The sequence below is a fragment of the Monodelphis domestica genome, chromosome 2, assembly GCF_027887165.1.
Source record: "Monodelphis domestica isolate mMonDom1 chromosome 2, mMonDom1.pri, whole genome shotgun sequence".
Lineage (NCBI taxonomy): Eukaryota > Metazoa > Chordata > Mammalia > Didelphimorphia > Didelphidae > Monodelphis > Monodelphis domestica.
Window position 1 is genome coordinate 394,289,914 of NC_077228.1, and position 23,203 is coordinate 394,313,116.

A 23,203-nucleotide genomic window follows, 5' to 3' on the forward strand; every position below is an offset into this window, starting at 1 on the left:
GATAATCACCCTTTCTAAAATCTCACTTCCATTGCTATATGATTCTAATTCAAACTCAAAGCATTTTTTTTCTGTTTTTAGCTTTAAAATATCAGTTTCCTGAGAATAGAATCTTTTTTTTGTAGTTTTTGTTGTTTGTTTTGACTTTCTTTAAATTCCCTTGTTCTTAACATAGTGGTTGGCTTATAATAAGTGCTTAGAAATTGTTGTTGACTGATTAACTGTAATTTGACCAACTTTCATGACATTTCCTCAACTTTTCTATTACAAGTTCTTCAACTCCTTCATACTCTAGTTAAATGAAAGGTTTTACACTTAAAAATCAAGAGCTCCATAATTTGGGATAGGGATTCACTCTTAATTTGGTTCTGTAGGTATAATATAGTGTGTTCTGAAGCAGAAAACAGAACCTCTCTTGTTATTTACCTTAGACAAAGCTGATATGACTGATGAATACATGAAATTAATCTCTGACCTGATTGACTTCTTTTAATTGTAGTAGTGATAGCTTTCTATTCATTGGTTAAGATCCAGCAGAAAACGTTCATAGTTTGTTAGGTTGTGAGAACTAGGAAGATTAAGAATCCTTGTTCTATAGTATATCTGTCAGATCTATGGAAAAGGAAAGAATTTAAAACCAAGCAAGAAATAGAGAACATTACAAAATATAAAATGAATAATTTTTATTATATTAAATTTTAAAAGTTTCTGTACAAATAAAACCAATGCAACCAAAATTAGAAGAGAAGCAACAAAGTGGGGAAAATCTTTTTATAACAAAAACCTCCAACAAAGGTCTAATTTCTCAAATTCATAAAGAACTAAGTCAAATGTAGTAGAAATCAATCCATTCCCCAATTGACAAATGGGTCAAGGGACATGAATAGGTAGTTTTTAAATGAAGAAATCAAAACAATCAATAATCACATGAAAACATGCTCTAAATTCCTCCTGATTAGAGAAATGCAAATCAAAATAACACTGAGGTACCACCTCACACCTAGTAGATTGGCCAATATTACAGTAAAGGAAAATAGTAAATTTTGGAGGGGATGTGGCAAAATTGGGACACTAATTCATTGCTGGTGGAGCTGTGAAATGATCCAACCATTCTGGAAGGCAATTTGGAATTATGTCCAAAGGGTTTAAAAGAATGTCTGCCCTTTGATCCAGCAATACCACTACTAGGTTTGTACCCTAAAGAGACAATAATGAAAAATGTTTGTACAAAAATATTTATAGTCTTGCTCTTTGTGGTAGCAAAAAATTGGAAAATGAGGTGGTCTACCTCATTGCGGGGATTGGGGAATGGCTGAATAAATTGTGGTATATGATGGTGATGGAATGCTACTCTGTTATAAATAATGATGAACTGGAGGATTTCTGTGTGAACTGTAGAACCTCCAGGAAATGATGCAGAGTGAAATGAGCAGAATCAAGAGAACATTATATACAGAAAGTAAATTATTGTGGAACAAACCAACATAATGAACTTTGCTAATACAAGACGATCCCAAGGGACTTAAGAGAAAGGATGCTATCCACTTCAAGAGAAAAAAAATGGTGGGAGTAGAAACACAGAACAAAAACATATGACAAAAATTTTTATATAGGTACATGATTTAGAGTTTTGGTTCTAAAAGATTGCTTTATTGCAAAAATGAAAAATATGGAAATATATATAAGTGATAACATTTGTAGAATCCAGTGGAAAGACTTATTGGCTCCAGGAGGGGAAGGGAAGAGGGGAGGGAAAGAAAATGAATCATGTAAACATGGAAAAAAATATTTTAAAAAACAAAAATAAAAAACAAACAAAAAAGAAAAACAAGTCAGTTTCACATGCAATTCTATACATGAATATACATATATCTCTATATATAGATATATGTATTATGTGTATGAGATGTCTATTCTATTTAATGTTCATGTTCAAAATAAAAATAAAAAAAGAATCCCTGTCCTAAAGAAATTGAATATTACACATTCTAAAGGAAATGGAAATCCTCTTGATGAGATGGCAAGCAATCTGACAAAGATTTTACATGTGCAATCATGTAAAATACTTCCATATTAATTCTTTAGTGGAAGGAAATTTTAAAAAATTTAAGTAAAAAATGTTTGCTTTTGTCTAGATTCACACTCCATCAATTCTTTCTCTAGAAGAAGATGGCTCTTTTTTATCACAAGCTCTTTGGGATTGTTTTAGATCATTGTATTACTCAGAATAGCTGTCATTCATGTTGTTCACCATACATATTGCTGTGACTGTATAATGTTCTCTTCACTCTGCATCAGTTCATGTAAGTCCAGGTTTTTTTGAGCTCTTCCTACTTGTCATCTTATAGCACAATAATATTATAATTATATACTATAATACACTCAGTTATTCCCCCAATTAACGAGGATTTGTTCCCTTTCCATTTTTTTTTTGCCACACCAAAAAGAGCAAATTTGAATACATCTGGGTTGTTTCATTATTTATCCTGATTGGTTCCCCATTCTATTCCACCTTCCATTTTGCTATCAAAGTAATCTTCCTAAAGTATAGGTCTGACCATGCCACTCTCCTATTTGATAAACTCTAAAAAATAAATTAAAATTACAAAAATAAAACTTTGGAAATAATAGTAATAGGATAGCACTTACTAGCTTTGTGACCATGGAAAATCTTCACTTTTGATACTCTATTTTCTTACCCAAGGATTGTTGTAAAAAAAGTGTTTTGTAAATCTCCTAAATGACACAATTTTAAGGAAGTTATCACATATATTTCACCATGTGCTCCCTGACTGAAGGCAAAAAAAGTGGTACCTATTTGCTAGAATACTAATTATGTTTTCAATATGATTCTAATATATGTATATTTTAAATTATCCATTTTATTTTTGCTTTTTCTATATGATTGGTAAGTTATTAAAGTCAGATTAATTTTCTTTGTGTCCCCACTCATTATTAGCATCAGCAACCATTCATTAATCATATATTATATGCAAAACAATATGCAGACGATTTTGGCAAACTCTATATTAAGGAAGTATGGGAGGAAAATTGAAGAAAGGTAAGGGTCAGAATGGGATAGCTAAGTGGCACATGCCTGGAGTCAGAAGGACTCATCTCCGTGAGTTCAAATCTGGCTTTGGACATTAGCTCCGTGACCTGAGCAAATCACTGAATCTTATTTGTCACATTTGAAGAAGGAAATGGAAAAATGCTAGCCAAGAAAACTCCAAATGGGATCACAAAGATTTAGTCATGGCTGAATCAAAAGAAAGGGTGGGGAGAGGAGAATGCACAAAGGTGAAGACCAGAAATTATGACTCTATTCATTAGGAAAAGCTATTCCACTTATTCTTTTAATACCCAATTTTCAAGGAAATTCATCTTGAGTTCTATCTTCCTCTAAAAATTACCTCATATTTAGTTTATATATATTTTCATATATGAACACATCTTCTTCCAAAAGAATGTAATTTCCTTGAGAGAAAACATGGTTTCATTTTTGTCTTTGTATACCAAAAGTCACATGTTATATGTTTAATAAATGCTGATTGATTGAAGTATGAGCAAGGAAATAATATGTATAAAACTAGTTATTTTGGGATATTTAATCAGGTAGTAGTACCATGTCACAATGTTTGTTAAATTGAACAGATAGGTCTGATGCCTATGGGAGATACAGACCAAAAATCTTCATATTATTGCTTCATTAAAGAATTTCTCCTCTCTACCAAGACTTTAAGTTTCACAAAGATAGACTCCACATTTTGTTGTGATAAGGATTTTATTTAGTTCACCTTGTCTCATTAGGAGCAGAGGTTTAGGTCAGAGAAAGGAAGAAAGCAAAAGCATGAAAAAAGCAAAAAATTCTTGCAACATGCAAGTGTCACACAACATACAGATAGATATTTATAGTTAGACGTTTCCATCTAAACACTGAATTTGTGCTAGGTCTTAGGGATAGTATTTTGTCCTTTTGACAAATTTCATAAATGATTGCTAAATACTATTTAATGAGTGCTATTATTGGAAAAGTATGTTAGTATTCTGTAAGTAAGAAATGTTAATACAGAGAAAAGAGAGTTTGACTGAAATCATGAGTTCAGATCCACTTACCAACCTTGTGATATTAGAGAAATGAGTTCCAGTGTATTCATGTACAAAATGTAGGTAATGATATTTGTACTGCCCACTCTACCTGTTGTGGACAGGACTTTTTAATGCTGTAATTAATATAGAAATGTGAAATGTAGAAATAACATTGGGAGGGATTATATGAATCTAACTTTAAAGACAGAATGTAACTACATAATATAAATTATAAATAAAGACAGAATATATATATAATAAATAAAAATAAATAATAACCATATAAAACAGAAATAAAGTAAAATTAAAATAACTAGAGAAACTTTAAGTGGTCATAGATAGGTAGGTCAAGGCAGGATTGGGCACATTATTCAGTGCTACACCAATTAAATTTCTGAAAGAACAACTTATAGAGCTAGAAAACAATAATAAAATGCATATGAGGAATAAAAGGTCAAGTGTCTAAATGTTAATAGAGAACAAAAGTGGGAAAGAAGAGGGTCTATAAGGCGTCAAATTGTATTACAAAGCAGTAGTCTTTAAAATGATTTAGCACTAATTAAAAGTAAAAAGAATCATCAGCAGAACAATTTAGGTATGTAACACTCTGGAGCCAAAAAACAGATCAACATAGTGACTGATAAAACCAGCAAATGTTGCAATGAGGGCAAGGAGTCACTATTTGAGAAAAACTACCAGGAAAACAAGACATCTTTTTGTCAATGTTTAAGTTTAGACCAAAAGTTTATACCATATACCAACCCAAGCTCCAAATAGCAACATGAATCTAGATGATCATGGACAAGTCACTTAAGCTCACTATGTCTCAGCTTCTTCATCTGTAAAATAGGGATACTAATGACAACCACCTCCCATGGTTACTATGAGGATCAAATGAGCTTATGCTTGTATAGTACTTTGCAAATCTTAGTGATATCTAAATGCTGACTGTTAAAAATATCACATAGTTAAAAAGTATAGAAGAGCAAAGAAGAAAATTATTTTCAGATATATTGAGAAGGAAAGACAATGACTAAACAAGGGATAAAGAAAATTTTATGGGATAAATTTTTAAATGTTTTGCATGAGCAAATCTGATGCATTAAAAATAAAAAAAATGTGAGGAACAGTACTTTTGGGCCAGAGAGAGGAGAGAGAGGAGGGGTGGAGAGATACTAGAGAAGTAGTAATTGATGATTGCGAGTGTAAGCAAAATCTTTCTATATAGCCACATGATGTAGATTATTTAAGTAATTATGTTTACATAATAATGAGTAGCAAATATATCTTCCTGCCTCTTGCTTTATGTAGTAATAAGGATTTATTGGGTATCTGCTATGTGCAAGGTACTACTCAACATTAGTGCTGAAATCAAAATGAACAGAGGGTAAAGTTTCTACTCTCAAGTAATAGAGCATGGAAGTGGTATGTTATTACATACAAATGAAGCAAATATATTATAAATAGAGCACATATACGTAAAACAAAATACTCTCATAAACTGGGTCCATGATTTCCTCAATAAAGGGAACTTCCCTGAAGGGAACTCCCTCTATCAGCAGAGACTCTTGTCTTTCCAACTTATTGTCCTTGAGATTTCTCTACAGAACAGAAATGTTAAGTAACTTGCCACTGTCTCACAACAATTCTATGTCTGAGGCCAGACCTGAACCTAGTTCGTAATGATTTTGAAGCTGGCTTTCTGTCTACTATGCCATGTAATTTCTCCAATCCATATGCAGTACAGACTATATCTAAGTGCTCTAGAATGTGATATTGTGTGAGAATCTTTAGGGCTGGCATTAGCTAAATAGATACCTCAGTTCTTCATTTGACCTTAAATGGCATGATTTACATAAGCCTAGAAGTACTATGTAAATGGAAGCTATTATTTTTTTATTAATTGTCATTATTATTAGTGATAAATATGTCCTATGTCCCCATTTGATCTTAACAGGGTTATTATACAAAAATTAACTCTTAAGAAGGCCCATATGCTCTTTTCACACACTTTTTATGCAGAACTTTTATGAGGATGAAGAGAATTTTGTTAGAGGAATGAGTAGACATGTAAAAATTGCCATGTCATATTACAGGGTAACTCCCATGCTGGTCAAAAAAAAAAATCCAATCTCTTCTCAGATTTGTGTTTTAGCTTCTGTAAAATTAGATGAGTCAATTTTTCAAAAGTACTACCCTTCAGATTACCCACAAGTGCTGTTCCCACCTGTGCCTCTACTCAAATTATGCTGTCACTTCTCAGCTCATTAGTTTAAGGACATAGTAAATAAGCTATCATTTTTCACTGATTTTTCTTAAGGGGATATTGTCCCATCTATCCCCTCTACATCCCAGTGTCCTGTATGCAATTAATAGTCTATTTCTTTCTATAAGAAATTAAAAATATGGTTGTATAAACAGAAAACTAGTTAAAAGAAAGGTTTCTTTGATAATAATGAGCTTAAGGGAAAAGCAACTTTACATAAGAGGGAGTTACACTCTATCAAGATTGAATAATAGACCTGGGGTCAAAAAGACTTGAATTTCAAAACAGATTTCAAATACTTGCTACTTCAGTTTGCCACAGTTTCCTCATTGTAAGGGGGATAATATCACCTATTTCCTGGAATTGTCCTAAAGATCAAAGAAGATGCTATTTATAAAGCATTTTACAAACTTTTAAGTGCTATACTAATGCTAGCTATTATTATTAAAGAAATCTTTATTTCAGTTAATCCTTTGAATACTTTGCATATGAGGGGTTCTCCAACAAGCTGATGGGGAAAGGAATTCTTAGGGACTAACTGTGCCATTTTAAATGCAAAGTCAGGACAAGATGATCAAGCAGACCTGTGCAGCTCTAGCTAAAAAGGTAACAGAAGCCTTTAGTAGCTCTTAAAGCAACTCTTGCCGCACACAGATCAATGTTGCCTTTAGTAACTATATATCCCAGAAACCTCTTCTATATTAATCCTTTGACCACAGGTCTTAATTCAATTTTGTAGGCAGTCCAGAAATACTTCAGGTCACTGGAGAAGGTATTATAACTCAACTCTTATTTTCATACTTCACCATATCCAGTCCATCTAATCATTTTGTGATCAACTTTGGTGATTAATATACTTTCTTCTATGAATCAATGAGTATGAGAATATCGAACCCCTAACCAAAACAACAGTCCAGCTGACCCCAATACCAAGGTTATTTGTCTGACAGTGATTGGCATTATATCATATACAAAGGTTGAGGTAATTGTTTAACTGAGGTGGCATTATAGGAAATAAATCCCGACACGACACTATATTTAGATTAATAAAATAGAAACCCAAGTTCCAGCCTAGATATTTACTAATAACCTAAATGTGGCCAAGTCAGTTTACCACTGCAATCCCTAGATGCCTCTTCTGTAGTAATATAACTTTTTTTTACTACCAATTTCTTAGGACTATTACAAAAAAATATGTGAAAATCATAAAAAAGTATGTCATAATAGTAAAGGAAAATAATACACGTTGAAAGTAATATGGCAAAATTGGGACACTAATGCAGTTCTGGTAAAGTTTTGAACTGATTTTGGAAGGCATTTTGGAATTATGCCCAAAGGGCTATAAATGAATGAATACTTTTTGATCCAGCAATACCTCTACTAGGTCTGTATCTCAAAGAGATGAAAAAAAACGGGAAAGGACCTGTTTGTACAAGAATATTTATAGCTGTTCTCTTTGTGATAGCAAAGAATTGGAAACTAAACAAATGCCCCTCCACTGGGGAATGGCTGACCAAACTGTGGTGGTGATGTGGTGTTATGGTGATGGAATACTATTGTGCTATAAGGAATGAAGAACAAGATGGTTTTAGAAAGAACTGGAAAGACCTATGTGAATTGACAAAGAGTCAAAAAAGCAGAACCAGGAGAACATTATACACAGTAACTAAAATGTTGTGGATTTTGCCCCTAACAGCAATACAATGATCCAGAACAATTTTGAGGGAGTTATGAAAAAGAATGCTATCTACATCTAGAGAAAGAACTGTTGGAGAATAAATGCAGATGAAAATATAAGATTTATCACTTGTTTATTTGCTGATATGATTTAGGGTTTTGATTTTACAAGATTATACACTTACAAAAATGAATAATATGGAAATATGTGTAGCATGATAATACACATATAACCCAGATTGAATTGCTTGTCAGCTACAGGAGGGGGGGAGGGTTGAAGGGAAGGAGGAAATAAATGAATCATATAACTTATGTTATATATACATTATATATAGTTTGTATATATATGAAAACTTATGTGGAAATTTGTTATTAAAATAAAATAAAGATAAAACAATAAAAAAGAAGAAAAAGTATATCATATAAAATTAATTATTATCATTGGTTTTTTATTGTTCATCTGGAGAAACTTATTCAACTTCACAGAATCCCCAAATTGGAAGGCATCCCAAAAGTTATCTAGTCAATACTTAACTGAAAAATTTCTTGAAAACTTCCCCTGAAAATTGCTGGTGGGGAAGAGTCCATTGCCTCCTGGGAACTCCTTTTCTATTTTTGGATAGCTCTAGTTTTAGGAGATTTTTTGTGATAGTTGAAGAGGCAAACTGGTTGAAGTTACTGGACCCAGTAGTGTATACTCTTTAGTCTAGCTATTTAGCCCATTTTAAATCCACCTAACTGCACTTTCACTTAGCCAATATTTTCTCCTTCTTACTCAAAATGAGAACTTTATAGGCTTTGCAAAATGTATTCCTAAAATTTATGTAAATTTTACTCTGTTCCATCAATGTAGGAATACTGTCCAAAAAAGATATGATGTTATTATTGAACAATTTATTTTGGCAAAACTTATTTTGGTTCTCTGTATTCACAACCATATATTTCAAATATTCACTAATAATTTTCTTTTTTTTTCCTTTTCTTTTCAGACTCTTACCTTCCATCTTAGAATCAATATTGTGTATTGGTTCTAAGGCAGAAGAGCAGTAAGGGCTTAAGCAATGGGGGTTAAGTGACTTGCCCTGAGTCACACAGCTAGGATGTACTTGAGTCCAGATTTGAATGTAGGACCTCCTGTCTGTAGGCCTGGCTTTCAATCTACTGAGCTACCCAGCTGTCCCCCACCTATAATTTTCTAATAATATTCTAGAAATTTTCCTCCAGGGATTTCATGCAAGCTCATTGTTCTATAGTTATCAGATCATAGTTTTACCTTTTACAGAAATCAAGACATTTGACCAACTGTGACAAAGTTTTAAGCCTATCGTCAATATAGACCTGGGTTCAAATATGGCCTTAGACACTTACTTGCTGGGCAAGTTACTTTAGTTCTATGTGTTTCAGTTTCCTTTGCTCTAAGAGAGAGAAAATAACTATAAGTTGTTTGGAGGATCAAATATTTGTTAAAAAGGATTACTATAGTGAATGACTCAAAGTAGGCACAGTAGATATTCTTATTCTTTTCCCTTCTCTTTTCTATTCTGGATTTGCATGCTCAATAACCTTTAAATGTCAGTGGCAATGACTTGATTATCACTTCCACCTGTGCTTTCAGTAACCTTGGATGTCTTTCAGTTGGGTTTGGTGCCTTGAACTAGTTGCACTCATTATCTTAGATTTCAATTCCCTATTGGTTATTTTTATTTTGTCCTTTTTAGTCAAAAAATATTTCTCCTTGGAAGAGAAAAAAATATATGGACAAGTATTTCATTCTACCTTCTTTTTTATTACATTACCTCTGAACTATCTAATAGAAATCATATACTTTATCTGACCATCCTCTTTTCCTCCAATATGACAGAAAAAGAATATTTTTGTTGTTCTCAGTATTTCTCTCTATCCTTAGTTTATTTTGAATTTTAGCATTATATTCTTACAAGCATCAGTGTCACTTTTGTTCCTCCATGTAGGTCCTTTCTTCCTTCTTCTGTTTATATTTTTCTAAAGCAGTTGGTTGATGAAATTCCTTGTGTTTATATCAATTACTTTTGATATGTTTTCCTTATTAAAATTGCTTCTCTTTGGGTCATCACGGTTTCATGTAGAGAACTTTTCAAGAACAAAGAATGATACAGTATCTTTTATTTTTCCCTAAAAGAGATGGTTTATCTTTCCAATAGTACAGAATACAATCTAGCAATTCACTGAAGAAAAGAATATGCATACTTTTACTTATTTAAAAAAATGGACCTGGTCATCTGGGAGCTAAGAGAGTGGAGTAAGGAACCCTTCAAACTCTCTCAAACCCACTTCCACACACACACAATATGCCTCAACAATTATGCACTGAGGGTACATTACCTTTTTATTTTTTTATGGAATAAGTAGCAAACTAATGGTATGGAAAACTGTTAGAGAAATAGAACATAATAAACACTGTCAAAAGTAACTGCTTGTTAAGTTGGTTTTTCTCAGCTATTTTACAATTGTCACAATGGAAAGTTTATCTGCATGGGAAAGTAGTGGGAAGGTATAATATACAGAAATGACTTGTAACAAAGAAACAAAAACATGTCAATATTAACTTATTTAAAATTCTAAAAAGTTCTAACTGCCATGGCCTCTTGAAATCCTTCAGTTCTTTCAAGGCTCCACTCAGTTGCAATTTCCCTCTATAAAGTCATCCCTGATCCTTTCCCTTCTCCTGCCCTCTCCTTTAAGTGGTCTTAAGTTATAAGCTCTAAGTGATGTCTTGCTTCTCAAATTTATCTAACCATTCTATTTTCACCTTTACCAGACACTTAAATTTTAACTTATATGAGAATTATTTGGATGTTTATTTTATCACCTCCCCAAGATATTTAAGAGAAAAGACTATATGTTGTTTTGAAGATAAAGAAAATGAACACTGCTACTATGAAGTCTAGAGAAACATTTTTTTCCCAGTTAAGGTAACCTGAGCACCAAAGGAAAAAATCTTCAAGGATGTGTGAATGGGGAACCTCAGTTTCCTAGTTTGCAACAACAGGATGTATATGAATGATTCCATTTTAAAGGGATCATCCACTGTCTTAGAGATTTTCTACCAATACTGGGAAGTATGATGAGAACAGTCACTGAGTAATGCATTTCCCACAATGACAAACTTGACCTTAAGCAACTCCTATGACCCCAGGATTTGCATTCTTCAGTCATTTCCATTCTCACTCAGAAAGCCACTAATTGATTGTATGATCCAAGCCAATTTAAACAGTGATTAAAAACCAAAAACTAATCTACACAATTAAGAAATAGAGTAGCTACCAGGAAGCAGTTCTTTGTACACTAAGAAATTTGAAGGAGCGGTCCTCAATGCACTGAGAATTTTTTTTTTCCTTTTGATCTGACTACTAATTTTTGACCACAAAACTTTCAGACATGAGAGTAGGTGTGATTTCTCTTTGAGCACAAGGAAATCAGATTGGAAACTTCCACAACAGTTCCATCTTTGTGTTTCCAATACATTCTATATTGTTCACTTAAAAAATAACTAAATTAAATTTTTTACTAAATTCTTTAAATTAGACTTACATAATTTCTCTCATTTCTATCTCCTCTTTAACATCATTTTCACTATTCTCATTCAGGATGTCATTCTCCTTGCCTTGTCTATAGAAATATAATTTTACATAGTTATAAAAGATCTTATGTATTATATTACTATTAGGTTAAATGTTGTTATGTTACATATGAAAAATAAATATAAATGGAACAAAAAATAACTTAACAGGTCACCTTGACCAGGATTTGTCTGCCTTTAAATTATTTTTTGTATGCTGCTATGAGATTAATATCTCCTTTTATTGGTCTGATTTCAATAACTCATGAATACAAAACTTTCATTGGCTCCTATTATTTACTGAAAAACACCCACATTTTTAGATGGCATTTAAAGACTTCTATAGTCTGGCTCCAGTATGCTTTTCTAATCTACTCTCATGCTGCTCTACTCATATATTTTACATTCTTGCTAATCTAAACTATGAAACCTTTACTTCATTATCTCTATGTAAACTTTACACATTCTACAGAATCCTTCTCCTCACCATACAGAAGATCAAATCATTCTCTAGTAATGAAGTTTTCCCTGATCTCTACTCCAGAAATGCCAAATTTATGAAGGAATTTCTCCTTTTTTCTGATCTCATAGAATTTCATTCTCCCTCTTATGTGCTGATATTATAATTTGCTTTGTACTTTATATTTATTTTTATTCATAAAATTATTCCTGCTAAATTGTAATATCTTGGAAAACAGGGAGAATGCCTTATTTATCTTTACCTCTTTTCCTAGTATAGCATCTTTAACAGAGATTAATAAATTGTTTGGCATTTGAAGATATTTTTCACTTGTGAAATGGAACCTGTATGTTTAAATAAATTGTGTCTACTGGTATTACTATACCCAAGCATATTTCCCTTCTCAAAGAACTATTATTATTACCCAATAAAAACCTGAGTTGTTTTCTTTTAACAGATGGATACCTTATATCAGGGACAGGTGGAATGGCAAAGTGAGTAAGTAGAGGACCAAGAATAGAAGTGTGTGTCATTTTCTTAGGTCTCATGTCCTCTCTGCTAAATCAAATAATAGCCTTAAAGGTCAGAATCAGCAACTCTGGACTGTTTTTTCATTTACATTTGTAAAATGTCTTACTGGATAATCTCTAAATTCCATGTTGGACTTGATATTCTATGATTAATCTACATTAGTATTCGCTAAAAATAATATTTTACAGAATGCTATTCTTCACTGCAATATCAGGCTAATTGTGCAAGCCAAATTATAAACAAACAGCCTAAACTGGGTTGAGATTTTGATATTTAAAGGAAAGTACAATCTAAATCTCCTCTTTGAATTATAGGGGGAACCAGCTCATTTACATACCAAAGGATCTCACAAAGTCTTAGATTCATTGTGCCTTTGACAACTTTACTTCATGCATGGAGATGGGGATGCTTTTGATGTTTGAAGAATAGGAGGGAGAGGGGGAGTGAGAGAGGGAGAAAGGGAGAGAGGGAAGAGAGAGAGAGAGAGAGAGAGAGAGAGAGAGAGAGAGAGAGAGAGAGAGAGAGAGACAGAGAGAGAGAGAGAGAGAGAGAGAGAGAGAGAGAGAGAGAGAGAGAGATATTCAGTGAGAAAGGATAGAGTGCACACATGAGGAGCAGGTCTTTACATATGTGCTGAGGATATTCTTTTAAAATCTCTTTTAAAAGTCCTCTTGGCCTTAGAAGTTCATCTATTTCTGTATAAGTCTCACTTTGGGGGAAAATATGTTCACATCACACTAAAAGAAAGTATCTGGTTATATCCTACCATGTGCAGTAGTGTCCAGGCTAATCCAATTTCCTAGAGCAAGTAGGCAACTAGGAGAGTAGCTCTTTTAAGTCTTGATTGATATCTCTCTGTTGACATTGTTAGATCACTCTGCTTTGGGCTTTCAGTTTTGAATTGTTTTTAAAGATAGAAATGGAGACTGGACTCAACAAGCTAGAAATTGCTGAATTGCTTTAAAACATAGTATCTAATGGAGCTTTCTCCCAATTTACTCTATTAAAATATACTACTATATAGAGTGCATATATATATATATATGTATATATATATATATATATATATATAGTTTCATACAATGAGTGTATCCCCGAAGAATTCTTGCTCTAGGAAAACAGTAATTGGTTGCTGCCACCTTTAAGCTCCAACTAAATAGATTTGTAAGGCTACAAACTAAACTGGCAAATTATGCCTTCTCTTTTCAAATAGATATATTCAACTTAAAGGTCAATGGAAATGATTTTAAAAGTGCTTGGTTATACTATTTTATACTTCTCAGCTATTAAATATTGTTAACTTATTAAATATTAATGCAAACAACATTGGAGGCCTAAAGTCTCCAAGGATGCTTAAGCCTTGAGTATAATGGCTGGATACCCTCAATTCAGTCCTGCATTGTAAAGTAGCAGGATTTCTAAATTATTTCATGACATAAATCATAATGACTACTGAAAATAAATAGAAAAATTAAGAAGCATTTAAATGTTCATAAGATGAACATTTTCCATTTTGTGCCATTTGCTTAAATAGAACCAAATGTTTTGGGGGGATATTACAAAACATTTTTTAAACCAAGAGAGGATGCTTCCCAGTGGAATGTAGTCAGGCTTACATTGCAAAATATATTTTAAAATGAGCTGAATGTAATTTTTGTTTTTATTCACTAGGAATTATACATCATGGACTAGGTATGGATTACTTCCTCAATTAGAAAAGTGATGAAATCAATCATCAACCAGGGCAGCTTTGTAAATAGTGTTTTTAATCTTTTAGGTCACAAAATTTTTTTTTTTACCTATCTCCAATTTTCTACCTAAGACCTAGAATTAAAAGAACTTTATTCACAGAATCAAAATTTCAAAGTTAAATGCATTTATAATTTAAGTTCATTGAGGGCAAGAATGATTTCTTCTCTCCCTCCCCCCCCCCCCCCCGCCTTCCTTCCCTTTCTTTCTTCTTTTCTTCCTTCCTTCCTTCATAGTATAATACTTGGCACATGGTTGCTTGTTGAGTGATTGACCTGTGACCATCTCCTATAACCCATACCAGAAAGAAATCCCTCAACTAGTTGTCATCTATCCTTTTCTTAAAGAACTCCAAAGAGGATCAACTCATTACCTCACAAGGCAGTCCAGTCTACTTTGGGTGAGCTATAATTATTAGGAAATTCCCATATATATAACCACTCAGTAAGGGAGAACACTGTATTTGATATTTTTATTTTTATCATTAACGCCTAACCTAAACTACCTCTGTGTGTATGTCATAAATATATAAATATAGATAGATAGATACAAATATATACATATACATATGTCTCTATGTGTTTGTGTGTGTGTACCTTATAGATCCCAAATCCTCTGTGAGGCTATCTTATCTCACCTGACATTTGTTACCTCTTATATTATAGGATCATATTCCCCAAATGCTCTATTTTGTTCTTTCTCTTTCCAGTCATGCTAATATTTCTATTTTTCCAGGAATCCAAATCAACAAAACATAAATCTCACTCCACTCCTATGTTTCCTACTTCTCTTCTTTCAATCTACTCCTGTTTTTCCCCTTTACAGATACATATTACCCTCCTTCTGTTAAATCCTATTAAAGAAAAATTCCCCTTTTCCTAAAGCTATTTTTACCTCTTCTCTATCTTTATTTGCCTTCAATGAAACTTAGCCCAGGAAGGAAATCCTATAATCCACTACTGTATGTCATAGAAACTAAACTTTTTTCCCATTTCCCCTATCAAAATGATGTATTGACCTTCTCCTTACCCTATAGTGTCATTTCTTAACACTATGCACCACCAGCTTCTCTCAGTTAATCAAACGAATTCCATGGCATTCTGCAAATGATTGCTGATGTTAACTAAAGCCCTTTGATCATCATAATGAAAGGGCTTCAGAACCTGGCTAGTATTCTTCCACTCAGACTTCTTGACTTTATATGCAAAGTCTCATTTTATTTGTGAGGTAGTATATTATAGTGGAAAGAATCCTGAATTTGAAATAAGAGGACCTGAGATCAAATCATACTTCAGTCAACTATTACCTATGTGATCTTGGCAAGCCAATGAAGTTGTCTGGACTTCAATTTTCTCCTTTTATAAATAAAGTTCTCATTTCTCAAATAGAGAAATAATTAAATAAAATTATAAAAATAGTCTCTAATTGATAAATGGTCAAAGAATATGAACAGGTAGTTTTCAGGTGAAGAAATCAAAGCCATGGATAGGCATAGCCTTTAAATGCTTTTAAAATGTTTTAAATCATTCTTGATTAGAGAAACATAAATTAAAACAATTCTGAGGTATCACCTGACACCTATCAGATTGGCCAATATCCAGAAAAGGAAAATGATAAATGTTGGAGCATATGAAGGAAAATTAGGACACTAATGCCCTATTGGCGGAGTTGTGATATGATCCAATCATTCTGGAGAACAAATTCAAACTATTCCCTAAGGGCTCTAAAACTGTGCATCCCTATGATCCAACAATACTACTATTATATCTGTATCCTAAAGAGATTTTAAAAAAGAGAAAAGGACATATATTTTCAAAAATATTTATTGCAGGTCTTTGCATCTTTGAATTGTGTTGCCATCAATTTAAGTGTGTAGCATTCTAAGTCTAATATTAATATCACATAAATGGGAGAATACTAGTAAAATTATGTCATTTTAAGTTCTTTTCAATAACTTTCATTTTATCATCAAAATTCATTCTCTTTTAGCAATTCTGTAACACAAAGTTTTCTTATATAAATATTATATGTTGTCTTTGATAGTAACATTGACTTCCTCTATGTCTCACTTGACGACTTTTTAAATTTTTGTGCACTTTTCCCCTACTAACTTTAAGTCTATTGAGAATATGTACTCAGCTTACCTAATATATAGGAGGAGCATAGCTCCCCTAGTAAGAGTTTCTTAAAAGCTACTTATGAGAGTAGATGGCTCTTAATGTTTAGCTTATGGGGTTTCTCATTAGGTCATTAAAATTGGTGGTTGTCCTAAAAATGGAAGCAAAACTGGTATGTTACAGTTTTAATTTTCAGGGTACATATCAATATGGGGTTAGAATCATAGGAAGAAAGTAGATAGTTTTCCAATAATCCCAGATTCTTTGGAAGCCTGCTACAATTTGATATCTAGTCTTGAATTATCACATCAAGAAGATTTAAATCAAGGGTGTAATAGACCAGTCTTCTCAAGAAGGTTCCTGCAAACCTCCTATTAGTTGCTTAAGTTTTGTTAGTAAAACAAATCCCAAGTATTAGTAGTTTGAAGACAAAAATGAAACAGTTCTTGTCTAAAAGAGTCTACATTTTATCAAGGGAGTTAATATTCACATATATAAGTATATGCAGGGAAATTTTGGGAGAGGAAACCTAAGTATAAGCGTGGGTCTCATGAAAGAAATGGAACTTGAGTTGATCTTTGAAGAAAAACTAGAGATTCTGAGATGGATAGAAAAAGAGAAAAGTATTCTAGGCATGAAAGGCACACTTATGCAAAGGTATGAAGAAGATGAAATGCTATGTATGATAAACAGCAGGAAGATCAGAAGGGAACAATTAGAAAAGTGGATAGGAAACACTGAGGGGGATCTAATGGAAATTTGTATTTGATCCTGGAGGTAATAGGAAGAACGGGAGTTTACTGATTAGATGAGTGTCATAATCAGACTCATGCTTTAGGAATATCCCTTAGGTAGCTTTATGGAGAATGATTTGGAGAGAGGAGACTTGAGTCAGGATAACTAATTAGGAGACTATTGCAATAGGTCAATGAATGGGTAAGTTAATGTTTTAGCCACATAAGTATATATAAAGAGATAAACTGAAAAAATACTAGGAGGTTAGAAATTACATAACTTGGCCACTGGTTGCATATCTTTGGTGATGGAAGGTGTGGAAATGAATGATGACTTTAAGGCTGCAAACATTTTGTGACTGGAAGAACAGTAGTTCTCCTGGCTGATTTTAGGAAGTTCAGAAGTGTAGTGGGTTTAGGCAGAAAGGCCATGATGATGGGTGGGGGGCGGTATTTGTTTCTTATGACATATCAAGTTTGAGATGCTGATGGAATGTCTAGTTTAAAATGTCCATTAGGTATTTGATGATGTGGAGAGAAAGAAAAGCTAGCTAGACATATTAATCTGGAAATCATCTGAGATGGAATATGAGGAGAAAGAGACAGAGACAGAGAGGGGAGTAGGAAAGAGCCTTGGGATACATACACAGTTAAATGGTTTCCAATATCAGAGGTGCCAGTGGCACAAGTCTGGACAGTCTTCCACAACTGACTAACTCTATGTGTGACTATGGGTAAATATCAATCTTGCTGGGCATTGGGTTTTCTCCTACAGAAATAAAGATGTTGGTTTAGGGCATAGGCATGGTAGACTATTGTCTTTGAGGTCTAATCCAGCTATGAAATTCTACAATCCTTTTCCTTGACATGTGACAAATGAAGAGGAAGGTCATCTGATAAATAGTTTAGCCCCAGCAAAGTGTGATCTATTGTCTAAGTTAAGCAGATATGCCCAACAGCAATGGCAAAGAAAGTGTGATATACATACATACATACATACATAGCTCAATAGTTGGAGAGGGCACCTTGAACACCCTTAGGGATTAACTCCAGCACCTATCCACAGTGGCAAGCTCTCTTTAGCTGACAGCCTGAATGGCATTTGACTATCACTGAAAATGAAAGACATAAAAGGAGAGAGAAAAAGCTGGAAATAATGATGCAGAGTTTTAAGATCCTGTGAGGCTGGGATAGGCAGGGAATGGGCAATAGGTAATTCTAGCTGAAGGATATTAAAAAATTAGATTCTAAATTTTGGTTAATGTATTTACTATATACAAAAATAAAGGACATTGTCCCCAGTTCTCTTAAAACATGACACTAGGGCAATAGTGGGAACTAACATTTAGCATGTAACTAAGACTTCATTTGCAGAAGACTTCGTTAAACAAATTCAAAGATCCAGTAGGCTTATTCCAAGTACAAGAAAGGAATGGTTTATTTTAGCCACTTGATATGATAATTCTGCTGAAGGTCAACACTATTCAGAGGTTAAGAACTAGGATCACATGTCTCTAAATACCATGCACAGAGCTGAAGTTGTGGTTATCCTGGAAAGTCTCCTCTAAGAAAATATTAAATAAGATGTGAATGGTTTATCAGTCAATTAGCATTTATTCAATACTTCCAAAGTTCTGGACTTCAGGTTAGGAAAACTTGGGTTCAAACATCCCCTCAGATACATGCTAGTTTTATGACTGGAAGTTACTAAATCTCTGAAACTCAGTTTCCTCTTATATTAAAATATGAACAATAATGCATATAACACTATAAAATGTTTCTTTCAAGGCTAGATGAAATGATATATGTAAAGGGTCTTGCAAATGTTAAAGTACCATATGTCAGTCTTTATTGTTATTGCCCAAAATAATGGGAAAACAAAATAATACAAATCCACTTACATTCAGCTCTCAAATTCTAAATTCTCAGTTGAGTAAAACTAACTCTTGGTGTCTTTTAAATCCCAAAGGTAAAGCATTTTGGAAATCTAGTATTTTTATGGATTCTCATGATGGTCTCTAGTTATAAGCTTGCAATGAAAAAGAAAGGAACTGAAAATCTGACCCTGGCCTAATAACCTCACAGAGAACTAAGACCACAAACCTCCTGTTTCACTAGCTCCTCTGGCCAACACTCCAATTTTGAAAATGTTGAGCAGGAAGTACCACCTGTTTCATTTTCTTCTGATTGCCAGAAGCAAATTGTAGATTAATTAGCTCTACACTTTGAACCTATGTTAAATGTGTACTTATTTTTCTAAAGAATAGAGGGGAGTTCTTTCCTCAGTGAAGAATCATAGATCATTGCTTTAGAGAGGAAAGGGTTTTAGAAATTATCTACTCCTATTCACTGCATAGAAAAAAAAAAGATTTTTTAAATATAAGATAAGTGGCATGACATTGTGACTGGCTGTCTGGCTCTGGAGTTAGAAAGACATGTTCAAGTTCTCTTCTGATGCCTTCTGAGGTGTAGGACCATGGGGACATTATTTAAACCTCTGAGTTACAGAGAAACTCGCCATCTATATTGGTGGAGAGTATTTCTCAATTATGAGAGTGAAGTCATAATTTCAAATCCTGCCTCCTTCATACCTACTCTTGACCCAAACAAACCATAAAATGTGGCAAATATGAACTTAATATTTCTTTTCAAAATGACTAATGAAGTAGAAAACATTTTTTTATTTTTGTAAAAGAGAAATTATTGCAGAAACAAAAACATTATCGTTGAGAAAAAGAAATGTATTGTTAAAGATACAAGTAGGCAGCAAAAATGCATTTTTGGAAACTGTGATAGCCTTTTTTTGGTTGAGTAAAATAATTTTGCTTTTACTCTAAGGATATGCCTCTGAATGTTCCATAGGGATATCAAATTTATCAAGACTATTTTAGATTAAAATATCTTCATGTTTGCATGAATATGTAGACTTTATTGCAAAAATCTTAGTAAACTTTTACACTATTAATGCTTTTAAACTACTAATGTTTAAAATTGAACTAAGACTACTTTTGTATATACTTACATATATGTCTTAATGAAAATAAACATATGTACATATGACAGGCTATAAGAAAAGAGGAAGTAATTATATTAACTTTTCTGTATGTAGATATATGTGTGTTTATGTTTAAAAACAAGATATTCTAATGGATTAAGTATAAAGCCCAATGGTTTAAGTTTAGCACACAAACTCCACCTATCTGTCATGTAAAGTTCACACAGTCATCTGCTCTCACATTACAGATCTATAGCTATTTATAGAAGTTGGGGGCAACAAGTTTGTTAACCTGGAAGCCCATTGGGTAGCCCTTACCAGTTCCCCCACACAAAGGAAAGACATATAGAACCCTTCCCATCTCACCCCTACAAGAAAGTCCCCAGAGGCTCCAACTCCCACCCACCATCCCAGACCCTCCCAGACACTAGGCACCACCCTCTGTACCCCCATCTGAAGGGGCCTCTTTCCATCTGTTGTACTTTAAGTCGGTGCATCTGTCATAGTCGAGATTTCTCTACCATTGGGTTAGAAAATGGTTACAGTACCTTCTGCTGTGATCTCAGTCATGGTGGCAGGGGTGAGTGTTAATCAGTTTCAGAAAGTTGCCGTTCAGATGGCAGATTGAAGAAAGCTTCGGGGTACTGGAGCTGGCCCAGCCCGAGGGTGTACTTTTCACTTGTGGGGGGCCCCTGCTTTTTCTTCGCTGTTCTAGCTGCTTCTTGGGACTTCGTTTAACTTTTAGGTCTCTTCTGCCCACTTCTGCCCCCCCTCGGGAAATAACCTGAGCCCTCTCCCAGGCAGCGACTTCAACCCAAGCAAAAAGTATCAGCTTCGAACAAAAATAGCCCTGCCCGCCTCCCTCGGACTCTTCAGCAGTTCTTTTTTGGCACAGCCGGACCCCCCCCACTTAACACACATGCGTGAGAGCTCTCGCACCAGCCCTCCAGGACCAAAGTGGGGACAACAAACGCGGAGAAGGAGAAGGATCACAGGCACAAACAAATGCACATGGGCTCGCACATGCAAAATAACGAGAAAAAGGCAGGCAAACCCCCACAGCAATCCTGGGATAATTACAGATCTTTGGGGTCTGTGTCATAGAAAACAAAATGTGTTGAGAGTAACCTTATCCACAGGAGCTCAGGTTTATTCTTAGTGCACTCAATGCTGAGTACATTCTTCCTTTCCTTATTTGGGCTGGGGAGGGTCCCTGCTGTCTACCAGAGCCGAAGGGGAGGACAGACTTAGGTAATTCTCTCCAATTTGAGTCCCTGTCTGTACCAGCTCCCCCTTGGTGACTACTCATTTATGTAAGATCACATTTGTCATCGCAGCTACTAAAAACCTGTAGCTTCCTCTTCAGGTGAAGAGTTTCACATGGGAGTAAGTGGCAGCTAAACGCTAAAAAAATACTACTACTTCTACTAATATCCCACACCTTCTGAAATTACTGGACTACTGGTAGATTCATGTAATAAAATGCTTTGCAAAAAAAACTTTAAATTCTTGTGCCATTCTGACAGAGGGAAAGTGAAGAGAGGGTTATATTCACTGTAATTCTCAAACTTCACCCAGGCAGTCATTTCAAATTTCTTCTCGCTACCCTTCCTCCTCCAGGATGATTAGAGCTGCTAATAATTAGCCAAATTAGCTGATTAAATTTCACCTTCCCACCTAGGTGAAGGTGATAATGAGTAGAGTAATGTTCTAATGATTGATAGTCTGGGGGGAAGGGAAGAAGGCTCATAGGGCATTGAAAATTCATAAACAATTCCTGAATACTCAGATGTTGGCAGTATCTATGAATTACTTTCATCCTCTTAATCAAGCCTGCTTTAGGTCAGCTAACCTTTTTATCTTCATTCAGTGGCTTTTTCTGCTAGTATTTGGATAGTCTCAAGCTGTAGTGTAGCCTCTACATTACAGAAACCTGGGTACTAACATTCTTACTACTTACAGAGAATGGTGGAGGTCACAGTTTGGCTCCCCAGAAGAATCCGAGCACTCCAAAGGGAAGTGAAAACTAGGCAGCCTGAAATGGTCATTTGATATTAAGGCGATTAGCTCCTTCCCAACCTTTGTCCCCAAGGTCTTTTCATTCAATTCCACTTAAGCATTTGGACTAAAGATGACAATATTTAAATTCATCAAATACTTTTAATACCTTTTTAGTTTTCAGTTCTGACTCTTTGTGATTGCTTCTGGTTTTTTTAGTTGTTTTTTTTTTTAGTTTTTTTTTTGTTTTTTTTTGTGGGGGCAAGGATACTGGAATAGTTTGGCATTTCCTTCTCTGGTTCATTTCACAGATGAGGAAACCAAGGCAAACAGGGTTAAATGACTTGTCCAGGTCACTCAACCAATGTGTGTCTGAGACCAGTTTAACCTCATGAAGTATAAATGAAATAGGAAAGTCAAGATATTTAGTTTTGATTGCTAGCTCTTCAGAATTACCATCCCAGCTAATGATACTGACTCTAAAACCTGCACTCTATCCACTGTGCAAGTCAGCTACCCTTTGCTTTTCATTAAAGTCAGTAATCCAAGCAAATACAAGTAGGGAATAAAATAAACTTTTTCCTAGGCCTGAAAATCACAGGATTTAGGGCTGAAAAGACCCTTGGAAGGAAAAGTAAAAGAATAAGCACTTATATAGTGTGTACTATGTTCCAGATACTGTGCTAAGCATTTTTACAAATTTTACTTTAGTGGCCATCAAATTCTACCCCCCTTATTTTTATAGAAGGGGAAACTGAGGCTAAAAGAGGTTACATGACCTTCCAGGGTCAAATACCTATTAAATGTTTGAGACAGTATTCTAACAGAAATGTTTACTGACTTGCTGCCTTAAATAAAATAGCTGGTTAAAGCTAAAACCAAATCTCTCCTGTGTCACAATTTCTTCCCCCTCCAAAACAATAACCTCATATCCATCAATGTTGCTAAACATAAAGTTTAAATTTGATCTAGAGCACTATTTAGGAAAG

At 34.1% G+C, this 23,203-nt stretch overlaps 1 protein-coding gene across 26 annotated transcripts in view; it reads right to left on the reverse strand.

The window, feature by feature from the left end:
• The window catches only part of TRDN (triadin), a 547,971-nt gene extending 526,654 nt beyond the window's left edge, over positions 1-21,317 (reverse strand). For 10 of the 26 annotated variants that reach the window (XM_056818713.1, XM_056818698.1, XM_056818711.1 and 7 more), the window contains exon 1: positions 20,765-21,315. In XM_056818713.1, the coding sequence (XP_056674691.1) occupies positions 20,765-20,786 (22 nt within the window). In that variant the 5' untranslated portion in view covers positions 20,787-21,315. Of the gene's footprint in view, positions 1-20,764 lie in introns of all 26 variants that reach the window. The other 16 variants (XM_056818706.1, XM_056818721.1, XM_056818719.1 and 13 more) reach the window with 3 other exon arrangements.
• Positions 21,318-23,203: the final 1,886 nt, after the last annotated feature.